The sequence below is a fragment of the Elephas maximus genome, chromosome 4 (genome assembly GCF_024166365.1).
Source record: "Elephas maximus indicus isolate mEleMax1 chromosome 4, mEleMax1 primary haplotype, whole genome shotgun sequence".
In the NCBI taxonomy this organism is placed as follows: domain Eukaryota; kingdom Metazoa; phylum Chordata; class Mammalia; order Proboscidea; family Elephantidae; genus Elephas; species Elephas maximus.
The window spans coordinates 28,590,933-28,608,971 of record NC_064822.1 but is presented as its reverse complement, the minus strand read 5'-3'; the positions used below and the strand labels follow the sequence as shown (position 1 = coordinate 28,608,971).

Below are 18,039 nucleotides of genomic sequence, written 5' to 3'. Positions count from 1 at the left end.
TTATATAGTAAGAACATTAGCTCTTTATCTGTAATATTATGTTGCATATACTATCCCAACATTTTCAGCTGGTTTTTGACAACAACTTCTTTTGTATTATTTTACATAATGTTGATACTCCAATAATCTCTCTTCATAAATGAGACTGCCATACATATACGCACACACATCAGAATATATCTCTTATAGTGGCACAAGCACACACTTTGAGGCCAGAAATATTTGAAAAATATCAAGTGCTTTGCCCCTGGCAGTAGTCCCTAAGCTTTTTGAGACATGACTCTTGAGAATCTGATTAAAGATAGAGACATTCCCCAGAAGGCGGCACAGACGCACAACATGGCCTGGCGGCGGCATCTATTCAAACAAAGCAGCTAGACAATCTCCACTTTCTTTTACAAATCACTTTGTACTCCATGCCCTTCCAGAAAGGATGTATGTAAGCCAGCCCTTCTCTGAAGCTGAGAACAGGCTGGGCTCGTCTGCTGTCAGTACACCTCCTTTCCATTTTTTAATGTTGTGTTGCATCTGATTTTTCTGGTTTCGATAGTTGTTTTATGTTTCCTTGCCAGAGATCCAAACATTCCTTACCTCGGCTGGGGGAGCAGGATCCTCTGGGCTGGTCTTTATACTGCAGTAGAAGTCTGTGAAACATATGTGAGCAAGAAGTGGACATTGTGAACAGACCAGCTTTATAGTTACATGGCCATGTTACCTGACCTCTCTCCGCTTCCATTTTGTTGCTGTTAGGAGCAGGATAGCAAAGTGATTGAGAGAGCAGTCTCTGGAGCCAAGATGTTAGGGTCAAAATTCTGATTGCAACATTTCCTGGCTGTGTAACAACAGTTGGTACCCTCTATGCCTCAGTTCCTATTTCATGAGTTAATATGTGACAATCCTCAGAATTGTGCCTGGCACATACTAAGTATTAAATTATTGTTAGTTATTATCATCATCATCCACAAAATAAATATTTATAGGATGTTTCAATGTTTAGCTAATGTAAAGTGCCAATCACGTGCTCTGTAAATTTTAATTCCTATTCATTTAGCTTAGTTTTTTTTTTTTTTTTTTTTTTAATTTTCTACTTCTCAGGAAGAAAGTTTCTATTTTTGTGGCCTTGCGTTGAGGAAACAGCATTCATCTGGCTTCAGAGAATTGCTTCAATTATCAATTATGTTGCCTATGAAAGGAATATCCTTCTCTTCCGAACTCAGTTCATTCCAGACTGCCCAAATCTTGCCATACTCACTTTTTTTTTTTTTAGCCAAGTTGATAGCTTCTTTCAGAGTTTCTAAATTGTCTCCCATGTGGTCCCACAGCGTCTTTAGTGTAGGAGAAGAGGACTACCTTGTTACAGCCCCATGGGTGAGTGCTGCTGGTGCTAAGGTCTTTGCTGTTCAAAGCAGTTATGAGTTATTTTTCAGTTAAGAAAGGGGTCACTTGACCTTTTTATCCTGGACTTTAAGGCCAAGCATTTCACAGTCACAGACTTCATTAAGTCGTCAAAGGGTTTCTCCTGGCTGAAGAAATTCTGTGATCTGGCTTTCAGAGGCGGAGGGACGCTGCCCTGGGCCCCAGGGGCTGAGGAGGAGGATTACTAAGAATAATAGCAAACAGACATTGAGTTCTAACCAGATGCCAGGCGCTCTGCTGAGGGCTTAAAGGCATCATCACGCTTATTCCCCACAACCCCATGAGCTACAAACTATTGATTACTTCTTTTACAGATGAGGAAACTGAAGCATAGAAAGATTAAATAACAAGCCAAGGTCAAATGGTATTTATAAGGGACAAAGTCCAACACTAGGGGCTAACCACTTTACCATACTGCCTGAGTAAAGTATGGCCGCTGACCAGAGAACTAGTGAGGTAGGATCCAGGGTCAGGGAACAGGGTTCTTTATCATCGATGATCCATTACTAAAAGGAGACAGTGAAGAGCTCCATCTGGCTTTCTCATTGAGAGTCAATATAAACATTTCCTCTTCAGTAGAACAGTGTGTCTATCTGCCCTCCCCCTGTGGTTTAATAGTCTTTGTTTTCTGTAAATGTGCTGGGTGGGCCTGCTTAGCATGCCTACCAGAGCAGTGGGAAATGCAATCAAGTGGCCAGTGCCAGCTGGTTTTTTGGAGTTTTAAAAAGAGTCTTTTAGAAGTACTGTTTCTCCCCCACGGAAGTTTTTATACAATTATTTCTTGTGAGAAAAAATATGGAAACAGTAGAGCCAGTGAAGATCCTTCTGATAATGAAAGAATAATAACTATGTCTGAAGCATGAGGTTTGAGGCTATTACAGTCATACCAAGAAATAACTGCATTTTAGAAACACATGAAATCACCAAAAATTATTGAGAGAGGACTACAATGGGGGAAATGTAGATACGGCAACATGTGTACGGTTAGAGTAGATTACATATCCATCCCTAAAATGAGGATAAATCAATAGAAGTTATTGAAGTCAACAATTGGGCTGGTCTGCTGAGTGCCAGAAGCCAGTATTTTACATATCAGGGTCCGAATCTTTTGCACCTCAAAGAGATTTGCTTAGCATATTACCTGTAGAACTAGTCTAGCTGTAGTTTAGTTTTTCCTAAGCAGTGGGAAAGACTGCTTACTATCTTGAGGGGGTGTTCTTAGAATTTAAGAAAACCATCTAAGAATGATTTGTTTCATTCATGTTTGATCTTCTGATAGTAATATCTGATTATACACCATCTAGCTTCCCTACCTCTTACTTAAGGGATTCCTGCTGTGTGAATCCTTCCATCCTGGGGCTTATGACCTTGTTTCTGCCTTCCAGCAGTTTATATCAGAATTCTCTGTTTCAGGTCTCTGTTTTAGGATGCCCTGACCCAGTGGTGCATGAGATTGCCTATCAATACGGAAAGAATGTAGGAATAGCTTTTCAGGTTGGTATGCTTATTTATAAGAACGTTGTCAGCACAGCCAGCATTGTCCCCTAGACTGAAATCCTCAGGGCGGGGGAAGGGTGGCAGTGATGCTGGGATGGTGCTGCTTTTTACATTCCTTTTTTACCTTTTGCTAGCTAATAGATGACGTATTAGACTTCACCTCGTGTTCTCACCAGATGGGCAAACCAACATCAACTGACCTGAAGCTCGGGTTAGCCACTGGCCCTGTCTTATTTGCTTGTCAGCAGGTAGGTTTTACAAACTCACCTGATACACTGTCATGTAGCCCTACAGAACCTAAGTCTCCAAGGCACAGCATGATGGGAAGGTAAAAGCAGTCAAAGAAGAGACTGCAGACCTGGGTTTGATCCTGGCTCTGTGACCAAGATGTTAGGGGAAGTCATTTCACCTTTCTAAGCCTGTTTCCTTATCTGTAAAATAAGAACCTTCCTCCCAGGACTATTGTGAGGATATACTGAGATAATATGCAAGAAATACTTTGTAAATTGTATGCATTTGAAGTCCTGTGATTATTTCCATATACTTTTGACACTGGCAAGGTGAGTGGTTTCTACATTTTGAGTGTAGGCAGAGGCTTTTGGGTATGCCTCAGAGCCCCTTAGAAAGGCACGGGAAGCATCAGGGGCATTTGAGCATAAGAGATTCTCAGCAATTCTCTGTTCTAGACTATCTGCTGCTCTGAGAGAGGGCTCAGAGAGCCCCATCTCCTCAAAATGGCAAAAAGTCAGTGGAATGCACTGCTACAATCACATAGTTCCTTCTGTCTCCAGCTTTATATTCTCCCTAGTACGGATGGAAGGCCTGGGAAGCTTTATAGACCGCAGTGACTTACAGAGCAGACATTTTCACAGCCTGCCCTGGACCACGGCCGCACTGTTCTTGGCTGTGCCAAATGTTAGGTGAAATACACGGACATCGGCTGGCACCTGGGACACCTTTTTAGTAGATTTTCATCTTAATGGTATTTAATTTGTTATTTAGCAGAGCTATAGAAGATGTTCATCACCACGCCATGAAATTAAAAACAAGCTGTTTGTTCGAAAATTTTACTTTTACTCTTTCAGAGATGCCGCCTCTGTTCTTTCTCAGAATTTACAGACATTAAGTCTTGTCTTCCATAGAACTTTTATAATCAGTGATTCCATTTTGACATTATAGAAAGCAGTATAGTTTCTGATTCCAGAGAGGAGAGATCATCCTTTGTTTTCTAGGAGACCCAGAGCCAGGATGATTCTTCCTCGGTGAGGCTGATTGTTGGGGGGGGAGGGGTTACCTTAGGCAACAGACTAGGGCACAGCAGTCAGGTGCGGAATAAAGGCTGTGGGTGAGGATTCTGGAACACCGTGGAAACATCAGTCTTCAATATTACTGGGCTCCAACCTCTCAAAATTTTGAGGCAGAGGTGAGAGGTGAAATGTATGCTATAGGTGGGTCCTTTCTCGCACTGAGACTGACTGGGAAACTGGTCTTGTAGGGCTGGCTCACCAACCCAAAACTCATATTAGTAAGTGTGCCCGTGCTGACAAAAACTAATAAAATCCCCTTTCATACATTAAGACACAAGTGAGAAACCTTTGCCTATTTTATCATTACCCACAAAAATGCAAAGTATTCATGAGCCACGTAAAGGTAAAGGCATGTTTGAGATTAGAGAAATTAGTCACTGCTACCATCTCTGCAACTACAAACATTAATCTCCTACTCAGACCCTGATTAATACATGAAAGTAACAAATCAGAGTGATGGACTGAGCATGCCGAAATGTATTGATTTGTCAGTAATCTACAGGAGACTCGAAAATGCTGGTAAAGGGGAGGAAAAAAAAAACAAGGAAAAGGAAGTCAAAGGCTACAGAGCCCCAAACCACTGTTGTATGTCTTACCGGGAAATCCCAGAGTCACGAGGCACCATACTCACTTCTACCAGACAGCACTTTTCTCATCTGCCCATGAGACAGTGGGAAAAGGAGTTAAAAAGGCACACTGCAGCCTCAGAAAAGGGAACACAGAATGAGACTGAGCAGGAAGTGACACTTGACACTGGACATGACTTGCTTCATAAGCAGACTGGTTTTTCTGTCTTGTGGTGCTTGAGCCAGAAGTCAGTCAAATATGTATTTATTAGTTTTCGGGTTTTTGTTTTTGTTTTTTCTTTTTCAAATAAAACAGCAAGTTTAAGCTCAGTTATGCATTATACTGTCAAGAAAGGGATTCTTAGCAAGAAATTTGTCAAAAGATTTAAGGGGGTAAAACAAGTTCCAAAAATAATATTTAATGAAAATGCATTACCTTTATGATTTACAGAGGATTCTTTTATACATTATTTCTGATCTCACGACCACTCTTTGTGGTGCTTATCATTATGTCACATCCATTTCACAAGTAAAGAACTGATGGTCAAACCCAACCAAAATTAAACATCGGTAAATGGCATGCAGGCAACTGAACACCTCAAGTCTTCTAAGACCGATATTCCTTTTACTTCCCCATGTAATGCTCTTGCCCCTGATGTTAGTGAAAGGGAGTACCTGTTGAGCTTTTATGATTACTCACTAGGTCTTCTCACAGAACAGATAACCAGTATGCCCTGGCACTGAAATTACATTGGTGACACTCAAAGGAAAGTCTGTGTGTCACCCCTTCAGTACTGTGAATAACCCATTTAGTGGAGCAGTGGAGTAGTTGTAAGATACTGATAATCCTTTTCCATAGGTAGGTGAGTTTGGTTTGCAGATTAGGTGAACAGTCTTTGAACTTCCCCATTTATAAGCACTGATGATGAGCCTCACTGGACCAGGACAAGCAACCTTGGGAAACCACTTTTCTTTTCATCTTGGCATAGTTGGTTGTCTTGAAATTGGAATTTGTTGGATCAGCACTTGACAACAGCTCCCTGTGCCTTCTAGCTAGTCCTTCACTGTGTAGCTCACTTTGGAATCTCACTGTTTTGAAATAGTTTGAAGGGGTTTCCTTGATGACAATTGGTATGGGGAACTTAAGAAAAGCTTCAGAATTTCTGGAGAGGTTCTGGTGATGACAATATACCTATTTTCTTTAAGACCAAAAACCTTGTGTTAAATCTTTAAAGAGTAAATTGTTTGGATTTTGAAACCTTCAGAAACAAAATGGAAGTGTTTTCCTCTTTGATGACACTATATTAGTGTTCAAATATTCCTTAAAAATTCTTTTCCTTTCATCTTCTGCTTCTCTTAATTGATAAGTCAAGAGACCTAAATATCATCCTGTAGCTGTGTTTCCAACTGCCATCACCAGCCCCTGCACCAGCTGCACAAGCTGTGCCTTGTGACTAATTGGTGCCTTACAGTTACCAAGTTTTTGCTGGGTAAGCCAACTCCAATTTCCTGGCTACCTTTTTCGTTTTGCTTATGGACAGGTTTCAAAGAGTTAGAACCTGATTGCATCACAGGTGGTTTTCATGCTCTTAAAACCAGAGTCCAGACAAACACAACTTTTCTGACCATTTCTCACTAAATGTGCAGGCAGGCATCATCTGTTCATCCTGTTATGTCTCCCCTTTCTTCTGCCACATATGCACACGGGCTGGGGGAGTGCCTAGGGGAAGCGCTGGATGTTTGCATGTGAAAATCGCATGCATTACATGTTTCAGACGAGGAGATAGTTATACTCAATGCAAATATTTTTTTTTCAAACTGGTTTCTCAGTACTTTTTATAGTAAAAAGCATCAGAGAAACCACACAGTCAGCATTTACCACACTTGGTGGTACTGCAGAAAAGGCTCATACACTATAAACAAGGTAATTTTACCAGCCACCCAGCAGCATAGTATTGTATTAACTTTGAGGATACAGCCTTCTGGAAATCCAATTTTAGAATGTGGCCTTAAGAAACTAAAACAAATGCCTAATTGATTTGACTTTTTACCACTAAAATTGATTGATTGGGGCTTTCCTGTTGTATTTCCTATAAAGCTTATTCTTAAAAGATCAGTAACTAAAGCAAATTATTGGTTTTCATTTGAGAACTAACCAGCTGCTGGCTCTTCAAATTCTGTAAGCATGTTATTAGCAGCCTCTACATGTTTAAAACTTTGTTCTGACACATCATTTTGCTCTGAAAGGAACATTCTTGATTCCTCACCTACCATCATTCGGTGAGGTTTGTCTGTGTGTGCCCTCTTTTTTCTGCCAGGATTACTAATATAGTGGAGATGGTTACCGGACAACAACTGATTTCAGCCTTCAGGCTCACTGCCAGGGAAAAACTGGCAACTCTCGGAAGCTCTGACGTATCCAAAACCAAACACATCATCTTACCTCTCTTATTCCACAGAACCATAGACTGTTCCATCTAAAGGATTCCAGATCATGTAGTTCACTCCCTCATACGGATGAGGCAGCTAGGACTCGAGCAGTAAAGGCACTCACTCAGCTCTGGCAGCTGGTAACAAAACCAACACTAGAACTCAGATCTAGGAAAGTAACTCATTTGGTATCCTGGCTTCCTTATTTCCGTTCATGGTGACAGTTCTCCTTAATGGTTGCGAAGTATTGCAGAATATGCGTTTTATCTTCCTAATGCCTTTGTACCTGTTTTCTTTTTTCTATTATTGACTTCAGCTTAATTCTGGTCTTCTTTGTAACTTAACTACAGTAACCTAACTGGTATCTCTACCTCTAGCTCCTCTAATTCGATGGTTCTCAACTCTGACTAGACGTTAACAAAAACCAAACCAAACCCAGTGCCATCGAGTCGATTCCGACTCGTAGCGACCCTATAGGACAGAGTAGAACTGCCCCATAGTTTCTAAGGAGCACCTGGCGGATTCGAACTGCCGACCCTTTGGTTAGCAGCCAGCACTTAACCACTACACCACCAGGGTTTCCCCGACTACACATTGAAAAAAAAAAAAAAAAAAAAACCACATTAGAAGCACCTAAAAACCAACCCCACTGCCGTCGAGTCGATTTTGACTCACGCGACCCTATGGGACAGGGTAGAACTGCCCCACAGAGTTTCCAGGGAGCACCTGGTGGATTCAAACTGCCAACCTCTTGGTGTTAGCAGCTGTAGCACTTAACCACTATACCACCAGGGTCTCCTAGAAACACCTGGGAGCTTTTAAAATCCTGATGTCCTGGCCAGACACTAAGCCAATCAGAATCTTTGGGAGCAGGACCCAGACTGTCATTTTTTAAACCTCCCTAGGTGATTCCAGTTTGCAGCCAGTGTTGAGAGCTACTGCCCTAATCCTTACTATGTGTTTACCCTCTGCTAAGAGAGTTCAATAGTTTTCAAATGCCACTCAGTGCCTCATTTCTACCTTTATCCCTAGGCCAACTCATTGCCATCGAGTTGACTCTGACTCCTAGCGACCCTATACGACAGAGTAGAACTGCCCCACAGGGTTTTCAAGGCTGTAAATCTTCACAGAGACAGACTGCCACATCTTTCTTCCGTGGAGCAGCTGGTGGGTTCGAACCGCGATCTTTTGGTTAGCAGCCAAGCTCTTAGCCATTGCACCACCAGGGCTCCTTCATCCTAGGCCAGTGGTTCTCAAAATGTCCTCAGAAACCCATAGTATCAGCATCACCTGGGAACTTGTTAGAAGTGCACACTGCTTTAAGGCAGTGACACATGAAAGAACACCTTGGTTCTGTGAGCCACTGCCAAAGCTGGGCCTTAAAGTTAGCAAGGACTCAAATATTTTAATTAAATTTATACAGTCAGGACATCAGATTCCAAGTTTATTACCTAAACAGCTGGGAAGTTACCATGACAGACTGGTTTCAGACAAGCCACTATCACAGCATTTATAATATTCAGTAGCACTGCTAGATCATATATTAATAGAATGCTGAGACATTACAGTAGCTTAAAGAGCACGGTCCTGTCAGTTTCCTTTTTTTAAAGTAGAAACTGAAGTCAAAAAGTTTAGAGAATCTTGGCCAAGGTCGTTAGCTACTTTATGGCACAGCCAGTTTAAGAAACCATAATTCTTCCATCATTTAGTCCTAATTTAACATTCGGCCTACATTCAGTTTTTACTCCTGATAGCTTCCTCAGTATTGGCCATGCAAACTGCTTTTTTAGCTTTGAATAAAACAACCTTCCTTTCTTAGGGATACTGATAGGAAAATCCAATTTGATTTTCTTCATTACCTGTGTGAAAACAGTTAACTACTTTTAAGGTTCGATTAAGACCTAAACTCTGTTATGCTTTCTTTAAACTGTCTAAAGTCTGTTTCTGATTTTGAAAGGTAAATATTTTCACATAAGGGAAAAATATGCCAATGCATTTGCTGATTATAGAACTTGTAATAGCTTTGTGACTAGGTGGAAATCAGTAATAATTACTAACTGCAGTAAAAAACATACTGAGCAAGATTTAGGGCCACCCTCAGGTTCTTCCTCAGAGTGAAACAGGTTATTTGGGGGTCAAAACACATGAATATAGGTTAAGAGAACAACTCTGAAGCAAAATTGCCTGTGTTTAAATCCCTAGCCTTACCGCTTTCTAGCTTAAGACTTTGGGCAAATTATTTAACTTTTCTATGCATGTTTCCACATCTGTAAAATGGACACTGTTGTGAGATTAAAAAAGTGTTTTGAACAGTACCTGGCACTTCAGAAATGCTACACGTTACCTAAAAATGGAGTTACTTGATATACCAAACCCTTGCTCTGAAAGCTCATGCTAGCGATACTCTTTGCTCCCTTCCATTCTTACCCTGTAGTTGACTAGGATAGAAGAGAACATCAGCCCAAGCGGCAACAGCTGCCTGTGCCCTCTCTGTGAACCATCCCAATCCCAAGGCGGAGAAAATGGATGTCTAAGTTCAGCTTCCTTAACTGCCACAATTTACTGCTCCCCAAATCATCTAGACATTTAAGCCACTTTTTGGTTTTTACCCCCAAGTGTTATGGTAAACTACAAAGTAGCTTGAGAACATTTGATCATGCCAATAGTTAGTAAATTTTCTTTCTCTATGGTTAGTTCCCAGAAATGAATGCTATGATAATGAGACGGTTCAGTTTGCCAGGAGATGTGGACAGAGCTCGACAATATGTATTACAGGTAAGATTATTAAAAACAAGGGAAAAAAGGCAGCAAGGACAAGATGGCAAAGTCCTTTAACCAAACAAATAAGGTAACGTTAACTGAAAATTAAATGATAAACCAAGAAGGAACCAAATTTGGTCAACTCTTGATTTGACAAAAACTGAGAAGGAAAAATTCATATAACCTCATTTTTCTTCTAGAATATATCCGGAAGATTCTAATTTAACGGGTCTTGTGTACAGCTCAGGGATTAATAGTTTTAAAAATTAATTTTTTTAATTTAGATTTTAAAAGACACTAAGTGATTCTGCTGTGCAGCCAGGGTTGAGACCTGCTGCTTTGGCGCTCCTATTCCCCCAGTCTCCCAGACGTGCCTCCAACCTAATCCACGCGCTCATCCTTGCCACGGCTGGACTACTGGTCTTTCTTAGTTCATCCTATATAACTGCTGTAACAACAACAACAACAAAACCACGTACGGCATCCAATACATGTCTGATAGACTGCATTCCATAGGGTTGTCAAAGCTGTGACCTTTCAGAAGCAGATCCCCAGGCCTTTAATTCTGAGACACCTCTAAAACCCACTGCCGTCGAGTCAATTCCAACTCACAGCGACCCTACAGGACAGAGTAGAACTGCCCCATAGGGTTTCCAAGAAGTCGCCTGGTGTATTCGAACTGCCGACCTTTTGGTTAGCACTCAAACTCTTAACTACTGCGCCACCAGAGGCACCTCTGGGTAGATTCAAACTGCCAACCTTTTATTTGGTTACTAGTCAAACGCTTAACCGTCTGCACCACCCAGGACACCTAACTGCTGTCAAGGTATGACTAAACAAATGGTAATTTTTTTTTTTAAACCAACACAGGCAAACCAAAGCGTACATTCACATTAAAGTTTTTCTTTACAGGGAGAACTGTTTAACCTTCAGGGGATGTAAACTTGCTTCAGATACAACGTCAGTGTTTAAAACATCCTCAACTTTTCTGTAGAAGCCAGATACTTTTTTGCATATTTACAGTTTTGGTGAGTCTTTATCTTTGGAAAGGAAACCCTGGTGGTGTAGTGGTTGAGAGCTATGGCACTAACCAAAACGTTGGCAGTTCAAATCCATCAGGCGCTCCTCTGAAACCCTATGGGGCAGTTCTCTGCCTGGCTATGAGTCGGATTCAACTCGACTGCAACAGGTTTTTTTTTTTTTTTTTTTCATCTTTTGAGAATGAGCTCTTTCCACAATTCAAATCCACAGTGAGCTGGAGCCAACAGATTTAATGAATGAAATGGAATGAATAAAAGTTTTCTAGTCATCAAGTATGGTTTGAATATATAATTAGTCTACTTGAAAGAATTCTAAATAATTACCTCAGATTTTTAGTATTTCTAAAAGCAAAACCCCTCAAAAGTATGTATTTCTGTTTGACTGTACTGTTGAGCATCATAATTTGCTACAGGCTACCACCTCTTTGGAGGGTGGTTTGGCAGTAATATAAAAACTCAGCAGGAGAGGGGGCTGCAGCTGATAAAGAAATCCATATGGCTGGGAGGTCACAGAGAGGTTTTGGCTTAGGAAATAACAGTATTACTGAATGCTGCAGTGAGAAATGGGACTGAAAAGAGAGGAATTAACTGTAGCTCTCAGATAAAATAGTGAAGTTTCACCAAGCTTAGGCAGAAATATACTTAGAAAAAAATCCACAGGGATGTTCTCTAAACATGCTACGAAGGCCTCTAAAATCTAGCACCCTGTTCCCACACATCTCCCCTAAAAAAAAAACCTAGACCCTCATTAAATGTGAGTGGACAACCTCAGTTACTACACAGTTGATGAAAGCTTGCTGCATAAAAGAGTAAGAAAGACAAGATAAACTGAAATAATCAAATATAAATAGGTGGATTCAGAAAGATACTGTATAAAACAAGAATAATATGAAATACAGATAATAATATGAAAAACAATGACCAGGAAATTTTAAGTGACTATGAACAACTGACTCCATAGAAAGATTCCAAAATGTAAACAGACAAGCAAGAAGATGAAAAATGAGAGAAAACCTAAGTCAAAGAAAAAAGTGGTGATCTATAAAAGGAAAAAAATCGAAGTGGTTCAGTGTATAGCAAGCACACTAAATGTTAGAAGGCAGTGGAGTAAGGCCTTCCAAATGATGAAGGAACACTTTAAAGCTAGAATTCTATACTTAGTCAAACCATCCATTAAGTCTGAAGGCAAAAGAAGATAACTCACACCAAAAAAAAAATACCCAAACCTGCTGCCATCATGTCAATTCTGACGCATGTAGTGACCTTACAGGGCAGAGTAAAACTGCCCCATGGGGTTTCCAAGGAGCAGCTCAGTGGATTTGAACTGCCGACCTTTTGGTTAGCGGCCATAGCTTTTAAAACCACTGCACCACCAGGTCTCCTGTTGTCACACATAAGAGCTAAAAAGTTGACTTCCCAAACCCCAAACACCAAGAAAGACAAAAACATAGGGAACCAAAACCAGTGGAATGAGCCAGAGTCCAATGAAAAAACATCCTAGGGTGGCAGTTGTACAACAGACCTAGAAAGTAGTCAGTCCACGTAACAGATAGAATGATTAAGACACAGGAAGTAATAAAAATGTGGAGCACCTTTCCAAAAAAGGAAAAAGAAGAGGCAGTTACAGAGGTGGATCTGTACAGTGAGGCAGAGCAAGCTAAAGTGTGTCCCAGCTTGAGTGACCGGTAGATTGTAGACCATCCGAGCCTTTGGAGCATGATGTTAGGAATATTCGACTCTAAATGGCAGAGCGGCCACGTTGTAACCATGGAAATAAAGGAAATAAAATCATAGACTTGATTTGTTTCTGCAATAGAAATTTTTTACATCATGGAAATAATAAATACCTTATTAGTATTCAGCTTTTAGAAACAACCAACATAAAAACATAATTACAGAATAGAATGCAAATATTACCAATCCCTATGTATAGCGTAAAAGTATATGTAGAAAGAGGAAGGAGACATGAGCACTGGTCCCCTCATAAAACTGATGCTACAAGATGACAAAGGTAATCAAGAAAGGAACTAAAGACAGTGATGTAATGATCAAATTAGCAGGCACAGTATGAGTGGACTAAATCCTCATCTTAGCAGAAAGGCAATAGATAATAACTAAAACTGATAATCAAGAAATAGTATATGAACAACAAAAAGACAATTCAATTTAAAAAACGAGCAAAGGATATGAACAGACACTTGACCAAAGATGACATTCGAGCGGCTAACAGACACATGAGGAAATGCTCACTATCACTAACCATTAGAGCAATGAAAATCAAAACCACAATGAGATACCATCTCGCCCCAACATGACTGGCAGAATCAAAAAAACAGAAACTAACAAATGCTGGAGAGGCTTGCAGGGAGACTGGAACTCTTATGCACTGATGGTGGGAAAGCAAAACGATACAACCATTTTGGAAAATATGGCACTTCCTTGAAAAGCTAGAAATAGAAATAACCATATGATCCAGCAATCCCACTCCTAGGACTATATCCTACAGAAATAAAAGCCGTCACATGAATAGACATGTGCGCACTTAGGTTCACTGCAGCACTGTTCACAGTAGCAAAAAGATGGAAACAACCTAGATGCCTATCAACAGATGAATGATAAACTGATATATACATACAGTGGAACACTATGCAAGAGTAAACAACAATGATGAATCTGCAAATAAGTCAATCACAAAATGAAGAATACTGTATGAGACCACTACTATAAAAAATCCATGAAAACATTTACATACAAAAAGAAACAATCTTTGATGGTTACGAGGGAGGGAAGGGGGTAGGGCAGGGAACTCAACTGGTACAACATAGTTTGTAAAGAAAATGTTCTACAATCTACTTTGGCGAGCAGCATCTGGGGTCTTAAAAGCCTGTGAGCTGCCAACTGAGATACTCCATTGGTCTCACCCTGTCTAGAGCAAGGGAGAATGAAGAAACCCAAGGGCACAAGGGAAAGATGAGTCCAAAGGACTAATGGACCACAACTACCACAGTCTCCACCAGACCGAGTCCAGCACAACTAGTTGGTACCCGGCTACCACCACTGACTGCTCTGACAGGGATCACAATAGAGGGTCCTGGACAGAACTAGAGAAGAATGTAGAATAAAATTATAACTTACAAAAAAAGACCAGACATACTGGCTTGAGAGAGACTGGAGAAACCCTGCGACTATGGTCCCCGGACACCCTTTTAGCTCAGTAATGAAATCACTCCTGAGGTTCACCCTTCAGCCAAAGATTAGACAGCCCCATAAAACGAGACTAAATGGGCATGCCAGCCCAGGGGCAAAGACTAGAAGGCAGGAGAGGACAGGAGAACTGGTAATGGGGAACCTAAGATCGAGAAGGGCAGAGTGTTGACGTCATGGGTTTGGCAACCAATGTTATAATATGTATATTAATTGTTTCATGAGAAGCTAGTTTACTCTGTAAGCCTTCATCCAAAGTACAATAAATAAAAAAGAAATAGTATATTATATAAGCTAGGTGAAGAACCAAAACCTACGGGTAAAGCTTTGGAAGAGGGATGAACTGTTGATTTCTGTCATCAACGCTTATTTTCATTTTATTGTGTATACTCTTTATTTTTTTTAAGTGAAATTTTCGCTTTAGATATTTTCATTTAAAAATTGTGTACAGCTATTTTATGTATGTGGAACTTTTTAAAAACTAATACTTCAGTAAAAACTAAGAGAAAATAGATGGCTACTCAAAATTAACAAATTAGTTGTTTTGCATGCTAATAGAACAAAATTTGCTTCTATCTGAGAAAAGGGCCTAAAAGAAATAAGCAGAGGAGGCTGGAATCATGAATTAGAGAGCGAACATTAGAAACATAGTTGGGCTCTTCCCTTTCTGTTTCCCACTCATCTCATCTGATCTCACAAGTACGTTGTAATTTATTATAGCGGAACGTAAAAGCTGCTCCAGTCAATGACATGCGTCTGTTTCGTTCTTACCCGCAGAGTGATGGTGTGCAACAGACAACCTACCTCGCCCAGCGCTACTGCCATGAAGCAGTAAGAGAGATCAGTAAACTTCGACCATCCCCAGAAAGAGATGCCCTCATTCAACTTTCAGAAATTGTACTCACAAGAGATAAATGACAACTCTTTCTGTTCTTTCTGGCAGCTATTTTACCAGACTGTGCCTAAAGAATTTTGTCAAATACACTTTGTTTGCTTCACGTGCAGATAACCAAAAATCATTTTAAAAAATCATTTCAACCGTACTGGTTGGCAGTTTTGTTTTTTTTTTTTTAAATTGGCAAAGTTTTTCAGAAAACTTTTTAAACTAAATTATATTGAAGAAAGCCATAACTATGTAATTAAACTGTCTGAATCTGTCATTCTCATCCCGTAAATTCTAATCGAGGTATCATGGTGGTTATATGTGGTATTGTTTACAGTGTTGATATCCACATGTCAAGCCATTACACAAATAAACAATCAATGTTGAAATTCGGATGGTTTGTCTTGTTTCACCTTTACTGATAAGGTAAAGGGAGCCCAGGAGTGAAGGTCAGGGAATTGTGAAGTCTACAGTTAAGTCCACATTAGTTAGATTTTTAACAGTATCCAAAATTTATATAGGAGAATGGTTTATTACAAAAGACTGTGTATAAAATTTAGACAACAGTTATATACAAATTAAGAAAACATTCCACTTGAAAAATGAAAAGCAGAAGGTAACTAGCTGATAGCTAAAGATACTGAAATCGTGTTTAAAATTAACAAAAGTACAATGCATATGAAACAGTCACATTGGTTTGGTAGCAATCATGGTCTTTAATTTTCAGAAATAAATGTTTTCCACTATTCTTAACCATTCACTGTGCTGTTAGAAGTCTGTATTGCCCAGTACATAACCGTAGTTTGAAATCCAAACAAACCGTCAATACACAGAAACCCAGACTTGAGTGCTCTAATGCCCTAAAGCAATATAGAATCATACACAAGGTAAGAGAAAATACCCTCTAACCCTCCCGTAAATTAAGAGGAGACACACAAAGTGCATGTGTTGCATTTCAATTATGTCAAGAGACAATACTAATCTGTTGGTTAAGTATATTCCTGTTCACTGATTAATGACTCACCTTCTTTGCCAACTATTTTATTTTAAAATCTTTATATTGCTACTGCCAGATAAAGGGTTCGATAGTGCCTATTCAAAAATTAATTGCATCCACTTTTACAAAAGTAATATGTAAAAGATACTTATAATTTCCTTTCATTGAACCAATATACAAGAGTCTGCTGTAAAACTAAAGGATTGATCTTAACAATCCTTAAGAATTTTACCTAAAGAATAAATGTGCACATTATGACACATTTTCTTAGCTTTGAAAAAGTTACTTTAGAAAAGGAATTCAGTAAACTGACTTGTAAATAACCATCTCTGATTTCAAATCTGCAATGATCAGTCACATTGCTGTCGGGACAGATTGAGATAAGGCTAAATTTTTTCTTAAGTCAATATATTGAGAAAATATAACCGTAATTCTCCAATAAATCAGCATCTTTTTTTTTTTTTTTTTTAAAGCAAACCAATGAAGGAAAGGACAAAGACCTTTGGTTCACTTATGTATTTATGAATGAAAAAAATTGATAATGCAAATTCACTCATTAAAAAACTTAGGTACAAATTACACCATTACAGATCACCCTTTTTGTCTGTTTTGTTTCACATGGAGACCTTAGAGACTCAATTCGTTTCAAGAGCCTTAAAGTATGAATGCTCCAGGTAAACAGTACACAAATTGGAAGCATCTTAGATTTTTTAAAAGTATATTTCAGTACATAAATTTGTATGCATGCTTTAAACAAACAGTATAGCTCAAGAATGAGAGAATTTAAACAAAAAATATGACCAGCACCAGCATTTAAATTTTCTGATTTTTAATATTAGTCTGACAGTGTTAGTAACCATGCTGCACTGAAAGATATAACGGTACAATCTGAATCATGATTTAAATATTATACCCCACTTCCCCAGACTATTAGGCTGGTCATAAAGTTAACAATGTCTGAGTAAATACGTAGGCATAACCAGTTACGGACAGCTTCCTGTATATAAACTGCTGTTCAGCAATACACAAACTGTCGCAAAGATTTATGCTTACAGGTAGACATTCAATTATACCGATAAAACAGCATGACCTGAAAACAGGGGCACATTTTAAAACATAATTAAGACAATTCTGTTAACCGCAATAGTCCCACAGTATGACTGAGTAATAATGAGAATCTACTTTAAAAGCAAAAACTTTAATCAGTATAGTGCATGATTGATTCAACATAGTTCCCAGGGAACAGACCAGTCACTCGATTGCAGACTCCTTCATACCAGCCATCATCATTCTTCTTTATGACATAAATGATTGCACCCTCCATAAACGATAACTCGTCATCCTTGTCTTTTGTATAATCATATATTGCAACAACTATGGAGAAAAGAGTTGAAATACATCAGTGCATGATATCCAAAATTTACCTGAATTTTATGATTTAATGGCAATTAAACCCATAAGTACAGTAAAACCATTTTTATGAAGATTCTTCATTCCTGTATCTGTAAATGTAGGTGGGTCAGTGGCCAACCACGTGCCTGTCACTGGCTTGATCTTAGGGCCAAATTAGCAATTCAGTAAGATTAAATTTAACAGCTTCTACAAACCTCTTTAGAAAAGATCTCTGAATTTTGGGATTTATTAGCTGTTTCAATTCATTCAAGTATCTACTAAGTGCCTACCATAAGCAAAGCACCATTTTTCAAAATAACTACTGGGCAAAGCTGCATAACCAATAAACCAGACAACCGAAGCTCTGATCTGAAAAGACACATATATTGGGAAATAACTATCATCCTACTCAAATTCAAGTAAAATATTCATGTAATTTATGAGGATATACCCAGTTTGTCCGTTTAAAGGGGGAAATAGGTGAGTAAAGTCCTATTAATTAAGATTTACAAAATAGTTTTCAAGTCTCTGGTATCTGTGATTCTTT

The 18,039-nt window shown here is 39.2% G+C and overlaps 2 protein-coding genes across 12 annotated transcripts in view; one reads left to right on the top strand and one right to left on the bottom strand.

Annotated features, from left to right (window-relative positions):
* The window catches only part of PDSS1 (decaprenyl diphosphate synthase subunit 1), a 76,197-nt gene extending 60,701 nt beyond the window's left edge, over nt 1–15,496 (top strand). For 3 of the 6 annotated variants that reach the window (XM_049881803.1, XM_049881804.1, XM_049881808.1), the window contains 4 exons: nt 2,830–2,910; nt 3,048–3,161; nt 9,911–9,991; nt 14,998–15,496. In XM_049881803.1, the coding sequence (XP_049737760.1) occupies nt 2,830–2,910; nt 3,048–3,161; nt 9,911–9,991; nt 14,998–15,138 (417 nt within the window). In that variant the 3' untranslated portion in view covers nt 15,139–15,496. Of the gene's footprint in view, nt 1–2,829; nt 2,911–3,047; nt 8,384–9,910; nt 9,992–14,997 lie in introns of those variants that run through there. The other 3 variants (XR_007517061.1, XM_049881806.1, XM_049881807.1) reach the window with 3 other exon arrangements.
* The window catches only part of ABI1 (abl interactor 1), a 134,475-nt gene continuing 131,902 nt past the window's right edge, over nt 15,467–18,039 (bottom strand). For all 6 annotated transcript variants that reach the window (XM_049881802.1, XM_049881797.1, XM_049881798.1 and 3 more), the window contains one exon: nt 15,467–17,474. In XM_049881802.1, coding sequence (XP_049737759.1) covers nt 17,299–17,474 — 176 coding nt within the window. In that variant the 3' untranslated portion in view covers nt 15,467–17,298. The remainder of the gene's footprint in view (nt 17,475–18,039) is intronic.